At 37.7% G+C, this 22,593-nt stretch overlaps 1 protein-coding gene and 1 pseudogene across 1 annotated transcript in view; one reads left to right on the top strand and one right to left on the bottom strand.

The window, feature by feature from the left end:
- Positions 1 to 222: 222 nt before the first annotated feature.
- ATM (ATM serine/threonine kinase) overlaps positions 223 to 22,593 on the top strand; it is a 140,030-nt gene continuing 117,659 nt past the window's right edge. Inside the window, 7 exon segments of the mRNA XM_032640231.1 lie at positions 223 to 852; positions 4,039 to 4,137; positions 4,221 to 4,333; positions 5,630 to 5,775; positions 9,684 to 9,848; positions 21,256 to 21,421; positions 22,071 to 22,309. Coding sequence (XP_032496122.1) covers positions 4,066 to 4,137; positions 4,221 to 4,333; positions 5,630 to 5,775; positions 9,684 to 9,848; positions 21,256 to 21,421; positions 22,071 to 22,309 — 901 coding nt within the window. The 5' untranslated portion in view covers positions 223 to 852; positions 4,039 to 4,065.
- On the bottom strand, positions 7,948 to 8,078 carry LOC116758891 (annotated as a pseudogene).

The raw sequence follows: 22,593 nt of genomic DNA, 5'->3' as shown, positions 1-22,593 counted from the left end.
GCCGGAGCCCGAGCTAGCGGGCGAGCGGCGAAGGCATGGTCGCACGCCATTGGCGGGCAGTGCGAGCGGCGAACGCAGCGGTTGCACGCCATTGGCGGGCAAGGAGCAGGCGCGTTTCCTAAGGTGAGCCCGTCGTTTTGGGGGTGCGAGTGCTGGGAGCTGAGAGCTTGTAGCGTTTGGCGCGCATGGGCAGACAGTGTCTGGGCGCCCGTCTGCCTTACTGCTTCCGACGGAGACGCACGCTGCGTGGTCACGCCAGGTTTGATCCGGAAGCCGGAATAGTGCGTGGACAGCAGGCTCGGCTCGTGAGGGAGGCGAGTTGAGCGGGATTCTAGGCTTCGGCTATCGCCGCTTCCAGAGATTCCGCGTTGGCCATCCGAGTCCAGCGGTAGGGGCGCGGAAGCAGCGCAGTGGCTTCTGCGTTGGGGAGTTCAGTCGTATCTGACCCGTTCAGTCCTGGCCTTCAGACTCACTCCTTCTCTTCACCTCATCTTGCCCAGCCCACTGCCCTTATCGCTCTCGTCCGCCCACCTTTCCTGCTCCAGCCGACTTAGCCTTGAAGCTGCTTCTTAATGCCCAGAATTGAACCTTGGTGCGCGTACCCTTCCCGTGTCCAGATGTAACTAGATGGCTTGAGCAATCATCTTTTTCTCCCCTCTCATAATTAGTAGTTTTAATCAGCGAGCAATTGGTTTGGGCTTAAACTACAGTCTCGTGATTAAGAGCATGGGCTTTGGTATCACACTCCCGGAGTTCGAGTCAGCTAGCTGTGTGACCTCGCTGTACTGTCTTCCTTGTGATAATCCTGTCCTGTGGTGAGCACTCAAGAGCGTTGGTGGCTGCTTTTATCAGGTACGGATAAGTAACAAGACTATTAGAATTAAGAATGAAAATGTGATAGAAGAGGATTGTGGTGGTAGAGGAGTGGATGAGGTTCTGTAGAAACGTAGCCTGGGAGAATCAATTCTGTTTGCGGTGAGACCTTGCAGTGTTAAATTGTCCTGAAGGGTGATAGGAACCTTCTAGACAGAAGGGAAAACGCATATAAAGGCACAACGTGTAAAAGGTTCCTGAAGCTCAAGAGTGAGGTCCTGCACTGAATGAAATAGATGGGGGCATTTTTCCCGTGTTGAAGTCATAGGAATGGATGAGATCCTACTGTGAGAACATACAGTGAAAAGTAAGGAGACAAGGATGTTCTTTCAGGTGTGGGTGGAAAAAGAACCATCAAAAGAGACTTGTGAAACAGAAAGGAAGGGAATAATGATAACTGCTAACATTTATTGAGCAATTTCTATGTCCCAGGCAGTATTAAACATGGACACGAATCCTTACAATAAATAACTCTTTGAAGATCTAGTTCAGTTCTAGTATTGTTTTTCATTGAGAAGACAGAGGTTTAGAGAGATTAGCTAACATGCCCAAGGTTATACAGCTTGTAAGTGGCAGGACCAGGTTATGAACTAGTACAATCTGACCACAGACTCCACACTCTTACCGTTAGAAAAGAATGGCATGCTACAGGTAGAATTAGATCTAGGAAGATGGTATATAAGCATCATTGTCAAATTCTGCAAAGGGACCAACTTGGTTGAGATCCGAAAAGGAACAACGGATTTTCCAGTTCAGAAGCTGTTACCTAGGAAACATGTACCATGCCAGTTGCATGGTTGGGAGTAGAATCTTAATCGTTGTGGATTAATGTATTAATTGAATTCAACTTTATCTGGTAACACTCTTACTCTGCCTGTCTACTCTCTAGTTCCTTTGGCCATCTTTCAGTTCCTCCAACATACTTTGCATTTTTTCATCTTGGGACCCTTTGGTTGTGCTAGTTTCCTTCTCTAAGATGTTGGTCCTTTAACTCTTTCTATGATTGGCACCAGTTCATTCAGATCTTGGCTTTATTGTAACTTCCTCTGATATATTTTCCTTGATAGTTTATAAAAAATGATCCGTTCCATTGCTAATGTATATTTGCTTCCTTTGAGTCATATATCACAATTTGGAATTATGCATTGATTTATCAGTGTACTTGTTTATTGTCATTCTTCCCCACTAGTCATGACTCCATGAGGGTAGGATTTGTGTCTATTTAGTTCATTATGTGTCTTAACTACCCCTAACGTAGTACCTCACACATAGTAGTTGCCCAGTAAATATTGTTGCTTGTCGCAGTGAATGAACATTTCCTGTTTATGTAGATAATACTGAACTGTTTTGTTTTCTTGAAAGTAATCAATCTCTGAGAATTAGATAAGGGGAAAAGCAAGTTCAGAAAACCCACAGCTTAAAAAAAAAGTTTAGGGCTGTCACTTCTTGGAAGTGTCACATGTTCAGTAAACATGCATTTTTTTTCACACTACAAATAGCATATTAAGAATATAGGTGCTTGGGCTTCACTGCTGGCGCAGTGGTTGAGAGTCCGCCTGCCAATGCAGGGGACACGGGTTCGTGCCCCGGTCCGGGAAGATCCCACATGCCGCGGAGCGGCTGGTCTCGTGAGTCATGGCCGCTGAGCTTGCGCGTCCGGAGCCTGTGCTCCGCAACGGGAGAGGCCACAACAGTGAGAGGCCTGCATACCGCAGAAAAAAAAAAAAAAAAAAAAAGAATATAGGTGCCTGCCTTTACGGTTCTTTGGATATTGCTAAGGTGTTTTCATTGGTTAGAATTCCAATTTTATTTTCCTTATTGATTCAGGAAGCCTTTAAACTAAGATTGAGCAAGAAGGGAGAGGAGTTCTAGATACAACTATAAGGAATGGAAAAGTAAAAACGACAGTCCTTGTCTTCAAGAGGTATACAATCAAATGAAAAAGGCAATCAAATAAATAATGACCTGTATTCTACAGCATAGAAAAGGAGGTTGTTATAGGGGTAAAAGAATCAGAACGACTTACGGATATAAATGGAGAAGAGAATTAGAGCTATCTGCCAATAAAATAGGTAATCTTACTAGGAAGTTTGTTCTAAGTGAGAGTGTTCAAAGAGAGGTCAATAATTTTGTTGGAGAGATTTCTTCCTTTGTAGGAAGATTGGACATGGTCTCTCAGTTCGTTCCAATTTTAAGATTCTGTGAGATTAAGCAGGGGCAGAGTAATATACTTGATCTTGAAAGATTGAGTAGAATTTATGTGGATGGATGGGGAAAGGACTTTGCCCGCCTTTGTTTCCTCTTGAGATATATATGTAGTGTAGATATAATAGACAGACGTACATTTTTTCCTTGTTTATAAACATAGTAACAAAAGTGAAGCTTCTTTGTAAAAAGGCTCAGAAATACTAAAACAATGCTTTTCTTGAAAGATTTTTTTTTAAGTTTATCAAAGGAAGGTTTGATTATATCAGAAAATCTAAAAGGAGGAGGTCTACTGCAGTGGCATTAAGATATATAAAATATAGTTGACCTTTGACATTTGCAAGGTATATCACTATAGCATATAACTTCCTTCGTTTCCTTTTATAACAATAATATCATTTTCTCCTACTTTTATGTATTAAATGAGAACCATAAAGCCAGTTGAGATGTAAGTGCTAGGCAAGGCTTACTAGCTCTGATAACCTCTTACATATCCATTCCAAAGCATAAGCAATTTAAGCTTTTGGCTCAGGAAAGTGGCAAGTCACTACGTATAAGAAAGGGTCCTTTTAAATCGTTCAGACAGTGTTAAATCCTTAAGTGCTATTTTCGTTACTCTTTGCCTGGCTGCCTTTTTTTCATCTTTTATATTTCAATTTAAATGTCATGTTTCTTAGAAGAAGAAAAGGTCTCTCCTCTAAGAGATCCTCTTCTTAGAAGAGGTCTCAGAAAAATAAAGTAAATTATACCTTACTTATTTTTATCCTGCTACACATTCAACACACATTTGCATGTTAAGGCTTTGTTTTGATATATTCTAAGAAAATCTCATTTAAATATGGAAGTATTAAGAAAAATCATTGTGCATTATAGTATGCCTCTAGCTATACAGTTAGATCTAACTATATATTAATACCACAGTCTGAAATAATTTTACATATGTATATTTTTTTTTTACAGATGATGTGTTTTCTGAAATTCTGAATCATGAGTCTAGCACTTAATGATCTGCTTATTTGCTGCCGTCAACTAGAACATGATAGAGCTACAGAACGAAGGGTAGTAAATTACTTAAATTTAATCTTTCCTTGAAACAAATGTGTGATTGGTAACTCATTATTTTGTTCTTTTTTCATTTTCAGAAAGAGGTTGAGAAATTTAAGCGCCTGATTCAGGATCCTGAAACCGTTCAGCATTTAGATCAGCATTCAGATTCCAAACAAGGGAAATATTTGAATTGGGATGCTGTTTTTAGGTATTCCATTATAAATGTTTTTACTGTCTTTATTTTTCTTTTTCATTTTTATTTCTCTTGTGATTCTTTTTGTGTATGTAGGTCTAATTTATCTTTGCTCCCTTTGTACCCTTGTGCCTTGCATAGGAAATTGGCGCTCAATATTTATCTGAAATATAATTTTTAAAGGATGTTCATATAGAAAAAGTTAAAATTTTTGAATCATTTGTTCAATAAAATGTCTTAGACATATTTCACTCAAGATTAGAGAGAATTTCATTCATACCAGTTCATTCATAAGACTTTATTTCAAATTAGAGCATAAAATTAAGTTATATCAAGTCCTTTATTGTTACTTTGATATATTTAAATATTTCTCTAAGTAACTGCCATATGTTAAACTATAATAAAAAAGTAAAAAGGAATTTTAGAAAAACTATATGAATGCAGTTAACAAACACAAAACTCTGGCATTGGAAAGACACAATTCATTGCTGAACTGGAGTGGCAAACAATTGATGCTTTTTACATTAAGACATAATTTTCAATTACGAAGTCCACTTATAACTAGAAATAGATTGTAAGACTTAGGAAAGATGAATAAAATATTTTAAATTAATATAGAATACTGATAAACTTGAAAGAACATTTTCAGTCAAGGGGAAATATGAGTATTGTTCTTGAACGTTTAGAACAGATAATCTATTTTATTTTTTAGCTCTTATTTGATACTAGATAGACCATTGCAAATATCATTGTAGATAACATGAAAAATATATACTTCTTTTCCTCTGGTTACTTACTTTATTTCAAATACCACAAATATAGTTATCTAAAGATGAATACTGTTTTGCATAAGCTGATCATGTAGGCCAAATATGCACCTGATACCCAGCTAATCATTAGCTGATACCCAGCTAATCATGAATATCTTATAGGCAGGCTTCATTTAAAGGCTAGAGACATTACCAACTGCCTAGGAAAGAGATAGGTCATGTACAGAGTAACAGAGTTGAGAAAGAATTGAGAGCCCCTAATAGCATTGCAAACTTTTAGTGATAAAATGAGAAAGCAGGCAAGAAAGCAATAGAAAATCCTGGAGGTTACAGATTAAGAGCTTTGCAGGCCAGACTTTAAATTGGTGTTGAGGGCTTAGGCCTTAAAAAAGAAATGTAATTGTTTTGTATAGCTGGTACATTGATTGAAGCAATGTGGTTTAAACAATGCTCTTTATGATGGCATGAAGGACTTTTTGAAACTATTACAATAATTTAAGTATTTAATGAGTTTCTGAAATTACATTGCACTTTCTTGAAGAGTTTTACAGAAATATATTCAGAAAGAAACGGAATGTCTGAGAACAGCAAAACCAAATGTATCAGCCTCAACACAAGCCACCAGGCAGAAAAAGATGCAAGAAATCAGTAGCTTAGTCAAATACTTCATCAAATGTGCAAATAAAAGTAAGTGCTGTTACTTGGCTTAATAGATTATTGTTACATGAGTTTGGTCTGAATATGGTGAGATAAAAGTTCAGTGCTAACTCTTAATTTCTAGTACATATAATGATTTTTAATACTATAGGTTCAAATATTTGGAGGAATTTATACAAGCATGGAATGATAGAATCTCAGGGTTTGGAAGGATTAAGAAATATTATTGCATCTACCCATTTTTCTTGGATCCCATCTATATGTCCCTGGCACTTAGGTAGCCTTAATGATAAAACATGCCTTTTGAGGCTTTCTTTTCTGTTTTAGTAGTTTTCATAGTAGTGAAAACCTGTCTCCTTTTGTTACTGCTTCTGTTTGCTGAGATAATATAGAAAAATACCAACTCAGTTTTTTCAATATCCTTTTTTCAAATGTCCTTTGAGATACTTGAAGTTACCCATGATATTTCCCTTGAGTCCTCTTCTCTAAGCTAAACAGACGTACTTCCTGTTGCTCATATGAGCTAGTTTTTGTGTCACTTCTCTGAATATTCTTCAGTTTAATTCCCTGTCTCTTAAAGTGTGGGACTCAATCTTATAGGCATATTCTGATTGGTATGGAGTGGAGCAGGACTTCCATATCTTTTATTCTATACTTCTACTGATTCATTCCAAGATCACATTAGCTTTCTTGGCAGTCAGAACCCACACTCTTTAACTAATAGCATGCTTACTGTTGATTAAAAAAAAACCCAAGTTCTTTTTTGCTCCTGATGAGCCACATATCTCCCATTTTGAACTTACACAGTTTTGAAAAGCCAATATTTTTGAACCACAATGCAGAATCCTAGTAGGCTTATGTAAGGAAATGGTTTTCATACAATGCTGAAAAGCTAGCGGCGGAAATGTTTGTTTAGGGACTTGGACTCAAACTTTGTTTATTTTTCACAGATAAGAAAGTGGCTTTGTGATGCCAGGTTTAGTTTAAGAATCAGAAAAGCCCAATGTTGGTAAACATTATTAAGTAGAAGGATATAGATTGTTAGTGAATGATGTTTCAGAATGGTGGTATGAGACTTGAGTCTAAAAGACAGTGGCTTTAGCAAAAATTTAGTTTTTCGGCTCCTCTGAGATGCCATTTTGTGTGGGTAGCTGCAAGTCCTGAGCAGGGACTCCAGCATAGACAGAAGAAAGCTACACTGAAATATTTTTGCACCTGCTTTTGCTCTGCATCCATTAAAATTTGTATTCTTGGCTACTAATGCTGGGCTCTTAATAGATCTTAATATGGTCTGACAGAATTTGTGAGTGAGTGAGAGAAAGATATTTGTAGCCTATTTGTAGCCCATCAGAAAAGTTTGCAGCTTAGAATTTTGCTTTAAAGTGAAAAAAACCTTCTATTGCAAAATTAACAATGGAGATCACATTTTCATTTTAATTAATTTATTTTTGGCTGTGTTGGGTCTTTGTTGCTGCGCATGGGCTTTCTCCAGTTGCGGCGAGCTGGGGCTACTCTTCGTTGTGGTGTGCGGGCTTCTCGTTGCGGTGGCTTTTCTTGTTGCGGAGCATGGGCTCTAGGCACGTGGGCTTCGGTAGTTGTGGCTCACGGGCTCTAGAGTGCAGGCTCAGTTGTTGTGGCGCACGGGCTTAGTTGCTCCACGGCATGTGGGATCTTCCCAGACCAGGGGTCGAACCTGGAATCCACCAGGAATACACCCTGCCTTGGCAGGTGGATTCTCAACCACTGCACCCCCAGGGAAGCCCGTGATCACATTTAAAAATATATGAAAGTATCAATATGTTGGTTTATAGGAATAAATGGATGAAATTTTCAGTGTAAGATTATTCAAATGGTTGAAAAATGATATTTTTATTCAAGGCTTTTTTTTCTTTCAAGTTTTACTTTGTAACTTAAACATCTTTAATCTTGGAGCAAAACCAGGAGCTACTATCGTGTCATCTCACTTCTTCAGTTTTTTTTTTTTTAAAGGGTTGGAGGGTTGATGAGAATTTAAACACATGTCCAGACTTTGCCAGACTTGCTTAACATTGGTACCCAAGGTATGATGAAAGAAACAGAGATCAGAAAAAAAGAGGTAGATGGGAAGGAACCAGTAAGCAATTATTGTTCAACTATAACAGATGTTATAGTTAAGAAAATGTTAGGAAGACTATAAGAGAGAAATGCACAGGGTGTTACAGCAGAGGGTATTATGATTGTGCATTTCATCATTAGCCAGATGCCTAAAATTATAAGCCATAAATAAAAATGATTTTTTAAACTAATAAGAACAGAAACTACACTTGATCTTAGCCAAAAGGCCAAGAAGCGATGATTTTTTGTTATACCAGTGTATATTTATTTATCATACTTCTAAATATAACTAATTTCATCATAAAAAATCCTAAACTAGAATATATTCAAATATACATAATGACTTGCACCCTGCTTGTAACTTACAACAAAAAATTTATATGCAATTTTAAGATTGTTAATATTGAAATATGAAAAATTTCAGCTGTGACAGCAATACGATTTACTGAAAGTAACAAATAACTTTTAAATGTACTTTTGTTACCTTTAAGAATATATCCAGGGCTTCCTTGGTGGTGCAGTGGTTAAGAATCTGTCTGCCAATGCAGGGGACGTGGGTTTGAGCCCTGGTCAGGGAAGATCCCATATGCCGTGGAGCAGCTAAACCCGTGTGCCACAACTACTGAGCCTGTGCTCTAGGGCCCACAAGCCACAACTACTGAGTCCACGCCCCACAACTACTGAAACCCTCGTACCTAGAGCCCATGCTCTGCAACAAGAGAAGCCACTGCAGTAAGCCCGCACACTGCAACGAAGAGTAGCCCCCACTCACCGCAACTAGAGAAAGCCCGCGTACAGCAACAAAGACCCAACACAGTCAAAAATAAATAAAATAAATAAATTAAAAAAAATATATATATCCAGGGACTTCCCTAGTAGCACAGTGGTTAAGAATGCACCTGCCAATGCAGCGGACACGGGTTTGAGCCCTGGTCTGGGAAGATCCCACATGCCGCGGAGCAACTACACCCGTGTGCCAAATACTGAGCCTGTGCTCTAGAGCCCGCAAGCCACAGCTACTGAGTCTGCGTGCCACAACTACTGAAGTGCGCGAGCATAGAGCCCGTTGCTCTGCAACAGGAGAAGCCACCGCAGTGAGAAGCCCGTGTACCGCAACGAAGAGTAGCCCCTGCTCGCCTCAACTAGAGAAAGCCTGTGCACAGCAAAGACCCAATGCAGCCAGAAATAAATAAATTAAAAAAAAAAGAGTTCCATTATAAAAAATATATATCCATTAATTCTGAATTTTCAGGACCTCTAATAATTAAATAAAACTAAAAATTATAGCCTTACATATGTATATATAATAAATGCTATTATAGGACTTGGAAGTAATTTTGCTTTTCAAAGGAAATAGTATTCTCTTTATAATCTTATTCTAATCAGGTTTTTATAAAAAATACCAGGAAACTTTGGGTCACACAAGGTCTAATGTCAGAAATTGTGAATTATTAAGGTAGAATGAATGATTGTTTTTGCTATATAATCCTATAGGATTGGCAAATTTTTTTTGTAAAGTGACCAGATCGTAAATGTTTTTGACTTTGCAGGCTATGTAGTCTCTGTCTCAACAACTCAACTTTGCCATTTTAGCACGAAAGTAGCCATATACAATATGTAAATGAAGACATGTTTATGGTCCGAAAAACTTTATTTCCAAAAACAGGTGGTTGGCTGAATTTTGCCCCTGGGCCATAGTTTGCTAATCCGTGTTTTATGAGAAGGAGGTTAGTTAATAGTAAGTTCCCCGATGGAATTATTTATACAATTGCCATTCCAAGCATCCTTAACTTACTTTTCTTAAGATTTATATGTTTTTGTTTGTTTGTTTTATTTTTAAATAGGAGCACCCAGGCTAAAATGTCAAGAACTCTTGAATTATATCATGGAGACAGTGAAAGATTCATCTAATGGTGCCATTTATGCAGCTGATTGTAGCAACATATTACTGAAGGACATTCTTTCAGTGAGAAAATACTGGTGTGAAATATCTCAGCAACAGTGGACAGGTATGTTTTGAAGTTTGTTATTTGTGAATTTTTCCTTGTGAAATGAAATTTCACCAAAAGAGCATTCAGAGTCTATTTATATCCCCCAAATGACCTCACAGTTTAACAGTACCTTAGTGAAATTAAATGATTATAGAATCTGACACTTTTCATGTATTATGTACTTCTTAAATTGTCACTAATAATGTATTTGGTGCCTGCTATCAGAACTAAAATTACAGAATTGAAAGATGCCATACCTGTCCTCAAAGACTTGACAGTCCAATGACAGAAAAAACCAAGTAAACCGAAAGTTCTAATGCAGTGAGTTCACAGATCAGTGACACCTAAATGCAACAATGATTAAAGTAGAAAGAAGAAAACCAAGAGAGATGTCATAAAAGGGAAAGCAAGAGAATTTCAAGTTGGAAGTGGTGTGACATTTAAAGTGTTGTAGAAATAATAAGATGTGGAAGTATCCATTAGGACTAGGCAGTTTGCAGGTCACTGGTAAGGTAATTGAAATGAAATATTAGAATAGAATATATAGGACCCAGTGACTTACAAGATAAGTAGAGTGGGGTGCCATGGAGGTATTGTTGACAGTTTGTAGGTGAGAGGTACTAAGAGACCACAAAGGAAGTTTGGTCAGAGGCTGAAATTTTTGAGTTTATTGATTTCAAAAGTGGAGTATTTCTGGCTCTGGGTGGCTTAATGGGTGAAAATAGTATTTGGCTTTAATGAGGTGACTTTAAGCCAGATGTCAAAGTCTTCTAATACAGCCACCTCTGAAAATTTAGAAACTCAGTATTTTTCATTGAGAAGTATTCAAGATAAATTGTGCTAACTTAAAAGACATTTATCTATATTTTTTACCATCAGTTTATCATTTCAAAATAAGATGTTTGTGGACCATAAACCCATGACCTAATCAGTGGTCTAAATTGTATTCTACTGTTCCCACATGAATAAAGGCCTTCTTAGCTATTGCTTAATTTCTTATCTGGGGCCTTTGCTGTTGCTCTGAACACGAAGGAGGCTTTGTTCCAAACAGAGCCCTCAGTAAGCCTAGTGGCAGCCTTTAGAGAATAGGCCAGTGATATCTAGGGTACACCGACACGTCTGTCACCAAAATGGATCAGCCTAAATATTTAGAATATTTGTACATTTTAGATTATTACTTGTAACTATGGGTCTCTGAAACAAAGGCAGTCGTTCCTCTAGTCTCTTTACTCTGATTCCATCATCTGGCATGTTCTCTGAAATTCTCTATTTTTAAGCAAACTACTTTCACTTCTAATAGTCAGTCTTTTTGTTGAATTTTTTTTTTAGTTAGTTACCTTCTCTGAAATTTACTTCTCTAATGAAGCCTGCTCAAGAAGTGAAGTTTACATTCAAAATATATTTGGTAGAGGTGGTGATTGAAGCCATGGTTATGGATGAGATTGTCTAGGGAGAGAGTTTAGAGTGAGATGAGAAGATGGCCTTAGTCTTCTAAACCAACATTTCCATATAAATTTTGGAATCAGCTTGTTGATTTCTACAAAAAATCCTGCTGGGATTTTATTGGTATCACGTTGGACCTATTGAACTAAGGAGCAATAGACATCTTAACATAGACTCTTCCAGTCCATGAACATGGTATATCTCTCCATTTATTTACATCTTTTTTGATTTATCAGCATATAGAATTTGTATATTTTTGTTAGATTTATACTGCAGTAGTTTGTAAATTTTACTGTCTCTTTAAAACATTTTCTCTTCCATGTTGTTCAGAAGTACTGTTGACTTTTGTATACCATATTGATCTGAGACCTTGCTAAAATTGCTTATTAGATCTAGGAGCTCTTTTGTTCATTCTGGGGAATTTTCTATTTAGACAGTTGTGTCATCTGCAAGTAGAGAGTTTTTTGTTCCTTCATTTCTGAGCCATGTGGCCTTATTTCTTTGTTCTACCTTATATTGACTAGGACCTCAGTATGATTTTTTTTAATGGTAAGATGTACATAACATAAAATTTACCATTTTAACCATTTTTGCATATACAATTCAGTGGCATTAAGTATATTCACATTGTTATGCAACCATCACGACTCATTTCCAGAACTTTTTTCATCTTCCAAACTGAAACTCTGTACCCATTAAATGGGAATTCCCCTGCTCCCCACCTCCAGCTCTTGGCAGCCATTCTACTTTCTGTCTCTGAATTTGACTACCCTAGTACCTCCTGTAAGTGAAATTGTACAGTATTTGTCCTTTTCTGAATGGCTTATTTCATTTAGCATAATGTATAAAGTTCATCCATGTTGTAGTATATGTCAGAGTTTTCTTCCTTTTTAAGTCTGAATAATATTCCGTTGTATGTGTATACTAAATTTTATCCATTCATCTGTCATTGGACCCTTGGATTGTTTCTACATTTGGATATTGTGAATAACTCTACTATGAACATGGTATACACATAGCTCTTTGAGTCCTTGCTTTCAATTGGGTATATATTCAGAAGTGGAATTACTGCATCATATGGTAATTCTGTGTTTAATTTTTTGAGTACCCACCATACTGTTTTCCACAAGGGCTATACCGTTTTACATTTTCATCAGCAATGCACAAGTGTTCCAATTTCTCCACACCTTCACCAACGCTTTTTTTTTTTTTTAAAGCCACTGGTATTACTTTATCACAAAGGATTCAGATCTTTCCCTGAATTTTCACAAGCACACCATAATCTAGTAATAAAGCACCTCCCCATCCCCAGTTTTGCTTATTTCCCAAACTGATTTTGGCTGATAGTTTCCCCTCTAATACGGTTATCACTTAAAAAACACAAACATTCAAACTAAAGATACAGTGGATTACTAACTGTAACCTTAGCAAGCTTACATGGATTGTTTGCTACCACATATTACAGTAATTTTACAGTGATCACAAAAAGTCATTAGGTTCTCCTTATTACAATGATGATGAAAAGTAAAAACTCGTGCTGTTTCTAATACTTATCACAAAGAAGAGATGTGCTTATAAGGCAGGAAGTAACACAAAATTCCTTTAGAGGTCATTGCATTTTCACTTTGCTCAAGTTTTCAACTGCACATCCTCAGCAAACCCAGAAGAGTACATCTCACCATCTTAAGTGCACTCCAAAATCTCAAGCTTACTTTAAAAGCCCACAATATGGGTATTTAAAGTCTTTTCGAAGACTTCTCCCAAATACCACACATCTCCAGGTAAACCACGTAAGGAGCTTGAAAGCAGTGAAGGATGTTAACCTGCTGATGCAAGTTTCTGACACCAATCTTTCAAGCCACCAATAACCAGGTCTTCAGTTACCTTTTCACTCCTCCCCATCTCGCAGCAAAGCAATTTTGCTTTTTCCCCTGCACTTAGCAGAGTTCTAAGCATTTTAGAAAGTTTCCAAGCGACTTTTTTTTTTTGCTTCCAAGCGATAATTTAACTAGCATTAACAATTTACTATTAACTAGTATTTTCTTGGCCCATGAGCTCTATATAATTCCCCAGAGCTCTGCCTACTGATCTTTTCAGAGAATTCCCTTCAACCCACATTCCCTACCACTCCCACCCTCTACAACCCACACCTAACCACAACCCTCCCCCCTTCTCCCTTTCTTCACGCCCACCCCTCCCAGCACCTGTGGTAGGCTTTTCCCTCCCCACCACCCCTCACCTCAGGGTCCTCCCATTTGAACACTAAGATTACTCTGAAATCTGATCAAGTAAAATCGAAGTTAAAAAACACATAGAGCAAGATGAATCAAAGATCACTATCGGTACCCTGACCACTCCCTTCTTAGTAGGAATGCCCAAACTAGACCTGCCATTTCTATCACAATTGGGGCATGACCAACTCGTACCTCCAGCACAGTACAATGACCCCCCTCAATTTGCCAGTTGGCTCATTTAAGTATTTGCCTAAGGCATTTCAATCTTGAACACTTTCCCAACACACAGATTATATCATCACACTAAGAATTCCTCCGACCAATGCACAGGAAGGCCGGCGGGTAGGTGAGAGGGTCACTGGGATGCATCTGCAAGCTCCATCTACAAGGCAGCACTCTGTGTTGTGGCATCGTGTTAAAATGTTCTACAGCTTAAGTGTTCTCTGGAAGCAAGGTTCGTAGCCCAAAACTAGTACAACAGAAGGCTGAATTTAGAAGATGCAGCATCTGAAAACCTCCACCGCAGAACAGGAGAGGTGCCTGCTGGTGTTCACGTGCCCAGAGATTGCTGCTCCCGGGTTACACACTCAAAGCAACGCATCTGCTGAAGGCCCCGGATGCATCTGCTTTGGACTTTTAAAGATTGCCCCCTCATAAGCTCATCTGAAAACCTTAAAGGATGGTCTCCTGAATGAATACAGGGCTTCCTGAGCAAGGCCTGGAAACAGGACAATGGAGAACTCCTCCTCCTAAGCCTCTGGAAATTCAATCTGTAGACATCAATTTAGGCGGGCTCTCTCCTCCTCCAGGGTCTCCCCTCCTGCACTGCTACGACTCACACTGGACAGGGGCTCCATTTCTCCTGGTGCCACCAGCTTGCCATGATGAACACAGATTACCAGAAGCAACGTTTTAAGTGAAGGGGTAACCTCGAGAGAGTTAATAGGGAGGAGGAGGGGCAGAGTGAGGTCACAGAAGAGGTAAGCATGGAACCTAGAGGAAAAGTCTAAAGGGGTGCACTGCCACCACCCTGGGCCAGAACTGTCAGCCCCGCGAAGCTAAGTTCAGTTTCCACAACACCAGGCCTCATCCCCAGGCGGGTTCACAACCCTCTGTACAGGAGTGGCGCCCTACTAGAGGTCAGGCTCCCCTTCTCCAGCAAGCAGCTGCGACAGCCAGACCTGGGTGTTGTCCTCCCCCCGGGTTACTGTGGGCACTTCTGACGCAGCTCTTCCCAGCACAGTTCCCCCAACATCTAGTCTCCCCTTCAACCTTCCTTCTCCTGGCACCCCCACCCCCCCAGTCCCATCTAACTCTGCCATCTCCCCCACCTGTCCCCTGAGACCCTAAACTGGCCACCTCCTCCCCCAGAACTAAGCACAGGCCCCCTGCCCTCCCTGTCGCTAACTCCTCAACACTTCTTTTTTCTTTTTCTTTCTCTCTTTTTTTGATAATAGCCATCCTAATGTAAATGTGTATGAAGTGGTGTCTCATTGTGATTTTGATTTGCATTTCCTTAATGACTGGTGATGTTGAACTTTTCATGTGTTTATTGTCCATTTGTATATCATCTTTGGAGAAAAGTCTATTCAAATCTTTTGCCCAGTTTTTAATCGGGTTGTTTGTTTTTTGTTGGATTGTAGGAGTTCTTTATGTATTCTATATTAATTCCTTATCAGATACATGGTTTGGAAATATTTTCTCCCATTCCATGGGATGCCTTTACCTCTGATGATAGTGTCCTTTGATGCACAAAAGGTTTTGCTTTGATGAATACAGTCTATCTATTTTTTTCTTTTGTTTCCTGTGCTTTTGGGGTCATTTCCAACAAATCATTGCCAATCCAATGTTATGAAACTTTCCCCCTGTGTTTTCTTCTAAGAGATGTATAGTTTTTCCTCCAATATGATTTTGATTAGGAGTAGTGAGAAGAGACATCCTTCCTTGTCCTGTTCCTGGTTTTAGGGGGAAATATTCAGTGTTTGATCATTAGCATATTAGCTATTTTTAATTAATTAATTAACTTTGGGCTGCCTTGGGTCTTCATTGCTGTACGTGGGCTTTCTCTAGTTGCAGTGAGCGGGGGTTACTCTTTGCTCCAGTGTGCGGGTTTCTCATTGTGGTGGCTTCTCTTGTTGTGGAGCACGGGCTGCAGGCGCATGGCCTTCAGTAATTGTGGCTTGTGGGCTCAGTAGTTGTGGCTCACGGGCTCTAGAGCACAGGCTCAGTAGTTACGGCGCATGGGCTTAGTTGCTCCATGGCATGTGGAATCTTCCCGGACCAGGGCTCGAACCCGTGACCCCTGCATTGGCAGGTGGATTCTTATATGCTGTGCCACCAGGGAAGTTCAGCATATGAGCTGTTAATACAGGTTGAGGACATTCCCTTCTATTCTGGTTGCTCATGGTTTTTTATCATGAATGGATATTGAATGGATATTGAATTGAATTTTTTTCTGTATATATTGAGATAATCATGGGTTTTTTTGTTTGTTTGTTTGTTTTGCGGTACACGGGCCTCTCACTGCTGTGGCCTCTCCCGTTGCGGAGCACAGGCTCCGGACGCGCAGGCTCAGCGGCCATGGCTCACGGGCCTAGCCGCTCCGCGGCATGTGGGATCTTCCCGGACCTGGGCACGAACCCGTGTTGCCTGCCTCGGCAGGCGGACTCTCAACCACTGCGCCACCAGGGAAGCCCAATCATGGGTTTTTTTGTCTTTAGTTTATTGGTACGGTGAATTATGTTGATCGATTTTTCACAGGTTGAGTCAACCTTGTGTTCCTGGGATATACCCTATTAGGGCATGATGTATTATACATTTTATATGTTACTGGATTGAATTTGGAGGTGGTGGTGGTTGTAAGATTTTTAATTATGAATTCAATTTCTTTAATAGATGCAGGATTATTTAGGTTACATATTCTCAGTGACCTTTGGAATTTGTTTCTTTAAGAATTTGTTCATTTCATATAAGTTGTTGAACGTATGAGTGTAAAGTTGTTCTTGAACATTATTGTCTCATTATCCTTTTAATGTGCTTACGCTGTGTAGTGGTATTGCCTCTTTCATTACTGAGTCTGATCTTATAATTATTAGTTCCTTACTTCTGATTGCTTTGGATTTCATTTCTTCTCTGGTTTCTTAAGCTTAGATCATTGATTTGAGAGCTTCTTTCCAAATATGTGCATTTAATGTAATAAGTTTTTCTCTAAACACTACTTTAGTCACATCTCACAAATGTTGACAATGTTTTTTCTTTTTCTTCAGTTCAAAATACGTTCTAGGTTTTTTTGAGGGTTTCCCTTTGACCCTGGATTATTTGGAAGTATGTTGTTTAATTCCCATTCATTTGGGGTAATTCTCCTGTTTTGTTTTCCTTTTGTGGTTTAATGTTATGGTCAGAGACCATGCTTTTTATAACCAAAATTATTTATAACTGTTATGATTTCTTTTATGATCAAGGATAAGGTCTAACTTGGTGAGTGTTCCATATGCATTTGAAAAGAATGTGTATCTGCTATTGTTGGATGAATTATTCTATACATGGCAGTTAGAGTCAGTTGGTTGATGGTGTTCAGTTGTATAACAAACTGGTGTGAAAGCATGAGTGACAAGTGAGAAAATGGATTAACAAATACAACATTTTCAAAAGTTTTGGTTACAAGGGGAAGGGAAAGGGGGTCCTATTAAAGAAGAGAGTGATTGGAGTATATATACATGTAATCAGAAGGATTCAGTGAAGAGAGAGTAGTTGAATACACAGGAAAATTGCTCATGTATGTTTTCTGAGAAGAAGGGATTCCAAAGCAAGAGCCCTAAGATTGTCCTAAGGAAGAAAATAGTTTTTCTAATTAGGTAGAAAGGAAGAAAAGTTAAAAACCTTCAGTTGCTTTCTTGTATAACTAATATAAAATATGGACTTCCCTTCAGGTCTTGGAAGTGCTACGTAGTTTTGCTTCTGCCTATCTCTCTGACCTTAAAGCCCACCCCATCCTTCTAATTTCTGTGCTCTTGCTACAGTGGCCTTTATTCAGATTCTCTAACCCAGTGATTTTCAAACTTTTTTTTAATAGACTTTATTTTTTTAGAGCAGTTTTAGATTCACAGCAGAATTGGGCAGAAAGTACAGAGTTCCCATATATCCCCTGACCTCACACGTGCACAGCAACATCCAGCACCAAAGCGGTACATTTGTTTCCATCAGTGAACCTACGCTGACACCTCATATCACTCAAAGTCCATAGTTTACACTGTCACTCTTGGTGTTGTACATTCTATAACTTTTGAGAAATGTATAATGATATGTGTCCACCATTATTGTATCATAGAGAATAGTTTCACTGCTCTGAAAATCCTCTGTGCTCTGCCTATTTATTCCTCTCTCCACCTTGATCCCTAGCAACCACTGATCTTTTTAACTGTCTCCATAGTTTTGCCTTTTCCAAAATGTCATATAGTTGGAATCATACAGTATATAGTATTTTCAGAGGGGCTTCTTTCATTTAGTAATTTGCATTTAAAGTTCTTTCATGTCTTTTCATGGCTCGATAGCTCATTTCTTTTTAGCACTGAATAATATTTCATTGTCTGGATTTACCACAGTTTAATTATCCATTCACTTACTGAAAGACATGTTGATTGCTTGCAAGTTTTGGAGATTATGAATGAAAATGCTATAAACATCTGTGTACAGATAAGTTTTCAACTCATTTGGGTAAATGCTGAGGAGCGTGATTGCTGGATCATATGGTAAAAGTATGTTTAGTTTTTTAAGAAACTGCCAAACTGTCTTCCAGAGTGGCCATTGTCGATTTCTATATTAAAAATCAGTAAAGCGTAATTTTTGTAATTAGTTTTAATTAAAAAATAGGAGCGCTAATATTTTCTTCTGACATAGCTATGGATCATCTCACACACTCCTGTTTAGAAAGTATAAGCTCTTTCTTACCTGTGGCATTTGTTCTTTTTTCAGAGGCTACCCTTTGTATGGCCTGTTTTTTCTTGTCCTTCAAGTCTCAGTTTAAATGTCACGGCCATTTTCTGATTGTTTTTTCCTAATTTCTTCCTCTCTTTTTATTTTCTACCATGGTACTCTTTCCTTCATAGTACTTTTGTGAAAATAAATGACATGCTTCTAAATAATTCATGGGTGGAAAGAAAATTCTCAAGGCATGTTTAAAACTGAATGAAAATGAAAATTACAACATATCAAAATTTGTAGAATGTAGCTAAAGTTATGTTGAGAGGGTAATTTATAGCATTAAATGCCTACATTAGAAAAGAGGAAAGATATCAAATTAATAATCTTAGCCTCCATCTCAAGAAACTAGAAAAACAAACAAATCCAAAGACTTCAAGCAGAAGATAAGAACAGAAATCGATGAAAACAAAACAGTAAAGGAAAATTATTGAAACAAAAAGCTGATTCTTTGAAAACATCAAAATCTAGAACCTCTAGCAAGAGTGAGTAAGGTAAAGAAAGACACAAATTATTGATATTAGGAATTAAATGGGATATAATTGCAGATTCCACAGATACTGAAAGAATAGTAAGGGAATGCTATAAACAACTCTACACACATAAATTTGATGACTGAAAATAAATGGAACAATTCCTTAAAACCACACACTATCAAAACTCACCCAGTGTGAAATAAGTAATCTGTATACTTCTGTAGCAAGTAAAGAAATCAAATCTGTAATTTAAAACTTTTCATTAAAAAATTGGGAAAAAGACAAGGGTATTCGCTGTCACCACTCCTATTCAACATTGTACTGGAGGTCCTAGCTAGGGCAGTTAGGCAAGAAAAGGATAATTGGCATACAGATTGGAAAGGAAGAAATAAAACTTCACATTTGTAGATGATATGGCTGTCTATGTGTAAAATCCCAAGGAATCTACATTTAATGATGTCTTTTGGGGTTTTATTTTATTTTAACTCCAGAAACTCCTTTTAAAAAAAAAATTATTGAAGAATAGTTGATTTACAATGTTGTGTTAATTTCTGCTATACACCAAAGTGACTTGGTCATACATATATATATTCTTTTTCATATTCTTTGCGTTATGGTTTATCACAGGATATTGAACATAGTTCCCTGTGCTATACAGTAGGACCTTGTTGTTTATCCATCCTATATATAAAAGTTTGCATCTGCTAATCTCAAACTCCCAATACTTCCCTCCCCTACACCTCCCTCCACTTTGACAACCACAAGTGTGTTCTTTATGTCTGTGAGTCTGCAGAAACTGCTTTTTAATATCATGCTGTTTTGCTATCTGCTCTTTGAGCTTTTTTTTGTTGTTGAATTCATGGAGAAAGGGAATTCATTTGGAGGCATGCACTGCCGCCGTTTTTGGAGAAGTAGGACTCTACTCTTTTTTTTTTTTTTTTTTTTTTTTTTTTGACTCTACTCTTTTGTTGAATGTCTTATACTAGCTTTTTTTTTTTTACCCACTTACTAGAGGAATATGTTGGATTCTGTGAGAACTGGGATAATTTCCCCAAGTAAAATAAAAGCCCTGAAAGTTGAGATTTAATCAGAGACAGAGAGTTGCATTGTTGGCTTTTGCTGTTTCAGCACTTTGCTCTTGCCAAGTAATAAGAAGGAAATGCTAAAGATAATGCCTCCTGTTTTTCTGTCTCCAAATTTGTGTGTGTTAATTCATGTTTTTACCATTATTTAGGTATTGCATGTAGTGAAAAAACTTTGGGAAGCACTTGTGTAGAGTTCTATAAAGTCAGATATGATAGGAATCATTTTTCTTACTATTTGATGTTTGAGGTTTTTATATTGTCCTTATTCTTTTGAATTTAACATTTCTGACTTTAAGCTATTTCTGCAGAATTATTTGACATATACAGTTGAAATTATTCTTAAGTCACTTTGCTAACTGAGGACTTCCTAATTATCTCTTTATGGGAAGAAAATCCTGCCTTAGCAACTTTGCTTTTCATTTCACGTTTCTGCATGTCATGTCAAAGACATGACACTGACTATTCTTTTCCAGACTGTTTTTTAAAGTATGTTTGTGCAGTGAGCCTTGGAAGATAGAGATGACAGAGATGATGGCCTCCTCCAGAACAAAGGACAGGTTTGCTTGCAGCTCATTGCTTGGGATGTCTCTCCTGTATGGTAGCTCATCATTTGAACTGTGTCACCTGTCCCTCTTCACGTTGCTTTTGAGATTGAGGAATTTATGCAAAAATGAAGGTACTCTGGCTACTATCATTGCTGTGAGAAATAAATTGTCCTCTTTCTCTGATCAGGAATTTCATGTCTTCTGCCAACATCCATGAAACTGGCATTCTAATTTGTTGGGTTACAAATAGTGTAAAGTCTCAGATCTTTCACAGTTCTTGACACACTTTACACACATTATTAATCAAATAGCACTAAGACAAAACAAAACAAAACAAAACTGTGGAGAGTACACTGTCAAGTGCTTTGTTAGGCCTAGCAGAAGGAATTTAGGAATAGAGAAGTTAAGTAGCTTATCTGAGATCTGGCTCTTAAACTGGTGTTCACATACTCTGCTGCCTGTAGTTCCTGTCTTGAAGGCAGTTTAATTTATAAAAATAAATATTGATGGGATGCTCTTACTGTAGTAAGTATAAATTAATATAATTTTTAATCTTTTGTCTGTGGGATTATTGAAATTTAAATTGAATTGTGACATCTAAGTTAAATGTTTCGATAGTTTTCTTTTTAAAAACATAACTAACATTTTTTTTTTTTTTTTTTAAGAATTGTTCTCTGTGTACTTCCAGCTGTATCTTAAACCTTCACAAGACATTAATAGAGTTTTGGTGGCTAGAATAATTGAAGCTGTGACCAAAGGATGCTGTTCGCAGACTGATGGATTAAATTCTAAATTTTTGGATTTTTTTTCTAAGGCTATTCAGCATGCAAGGTAATCTAATCTGTTTTTGTTTTGTATTGGAAATCCATTTGATCTTTTTGCAAGACTGTGTTTTAGATTCAGTAACTAAATTTTACCAACTTGAAAACATCATTGGCCGATTATAGTAGAACTAGTGGATTCCCAAGGAAAGTGTTAGGTCCAGCACTTCCTGAATATCCAATATGCAGAACATGTAATGATGTTCTAGATCTGTCTTGCTTTTTTAATAACAGGAAAGCTATATGGCCTCTAAGTATTTTTATTTTCCTGAATTTTGAAGATAGTTGTAATGTGCTAAGAATAAAATGAAATAGGAAAATATTTTGGAAATATCAGTATCTTATATTTATGTGGCATTACCCAATTTATAATGTGAAATATTTTATAAATGGTAGGTATTACAAATTAGTTTTATATAATTTTAGACAGTGTTTCAGCAGCAGGGAGAGCTAACAGGAGTGATCTCCCAATGCCAAATAGGAACTATTTTTTGTTGTTGCTAAGTAGTGCTGCTGTGATTTTTCTGAATAATTCTGAAAGTAAGACTACTATTATTTGAAAATCAGAACGTTTTTTTCTTTCAGCACGCAACTTCATTACTGTCTTCAGTTTCTGCATTTTCCCCTGTTATATTAAGTCTGTTTATTTTCTGTTACAGACAAGAAAAGAGCTCTGCAGGTCTAAGTCATATCTTAGCAGCATTTATTATCTTCCTCAAGACTTTGGCTGTTAACTTTCGAATTCGAGTATGTGAATTAGGAGATGAAATTCTTCCTACCTTACTTTATATCTGGACTCAACATAGACTTAATGATTCCTTAAAAGAAGTAATTATTGAGTTATTTCAACTACAAATTTGTATCCATCATCCAAAGGGAGCCAAAACTCAAGAAAAAGGTATAAAGAAAGTTTTTGCTATTTTGCATTTGCTTCTTCATTGAAATATAGAGGGTTAAGTATGAAATCTGTATGTTATAGGAGGTTATGACCTTCCTCTGGATTGCTTTGCTTGGTAATAGTGTCAGTCATGAGGATATTTTTCACACTTTTATTTTTTAATTTGAAGCTATGGTAGGTTGCAAATCATATCATGCCTTACCATTTGTTTAGTACAATGCTACCTACGTTTTGTGAGGAATACGAACAAATATGAGACACTATTCCCTCTAGGATCTGATTAT

The sequence above is a fragment of the Phocoena sinus genome, chromosome 8 (genome assembly GCF_008692025.1).
Source record: "Phocoena sinus isolate mPhoSin1 chromosome 8, mPhoSin1.pri, whole genome shotgun sequence".
NCBI lineage: Eukaryota > Metazoa > Chordata > Mammalia > Artiodactyla > Phocoenidae > Phocoena > Phocoena sinus.
This window is presented reverse-complemented; position numbering and strand designations above follow the sequence as displayed.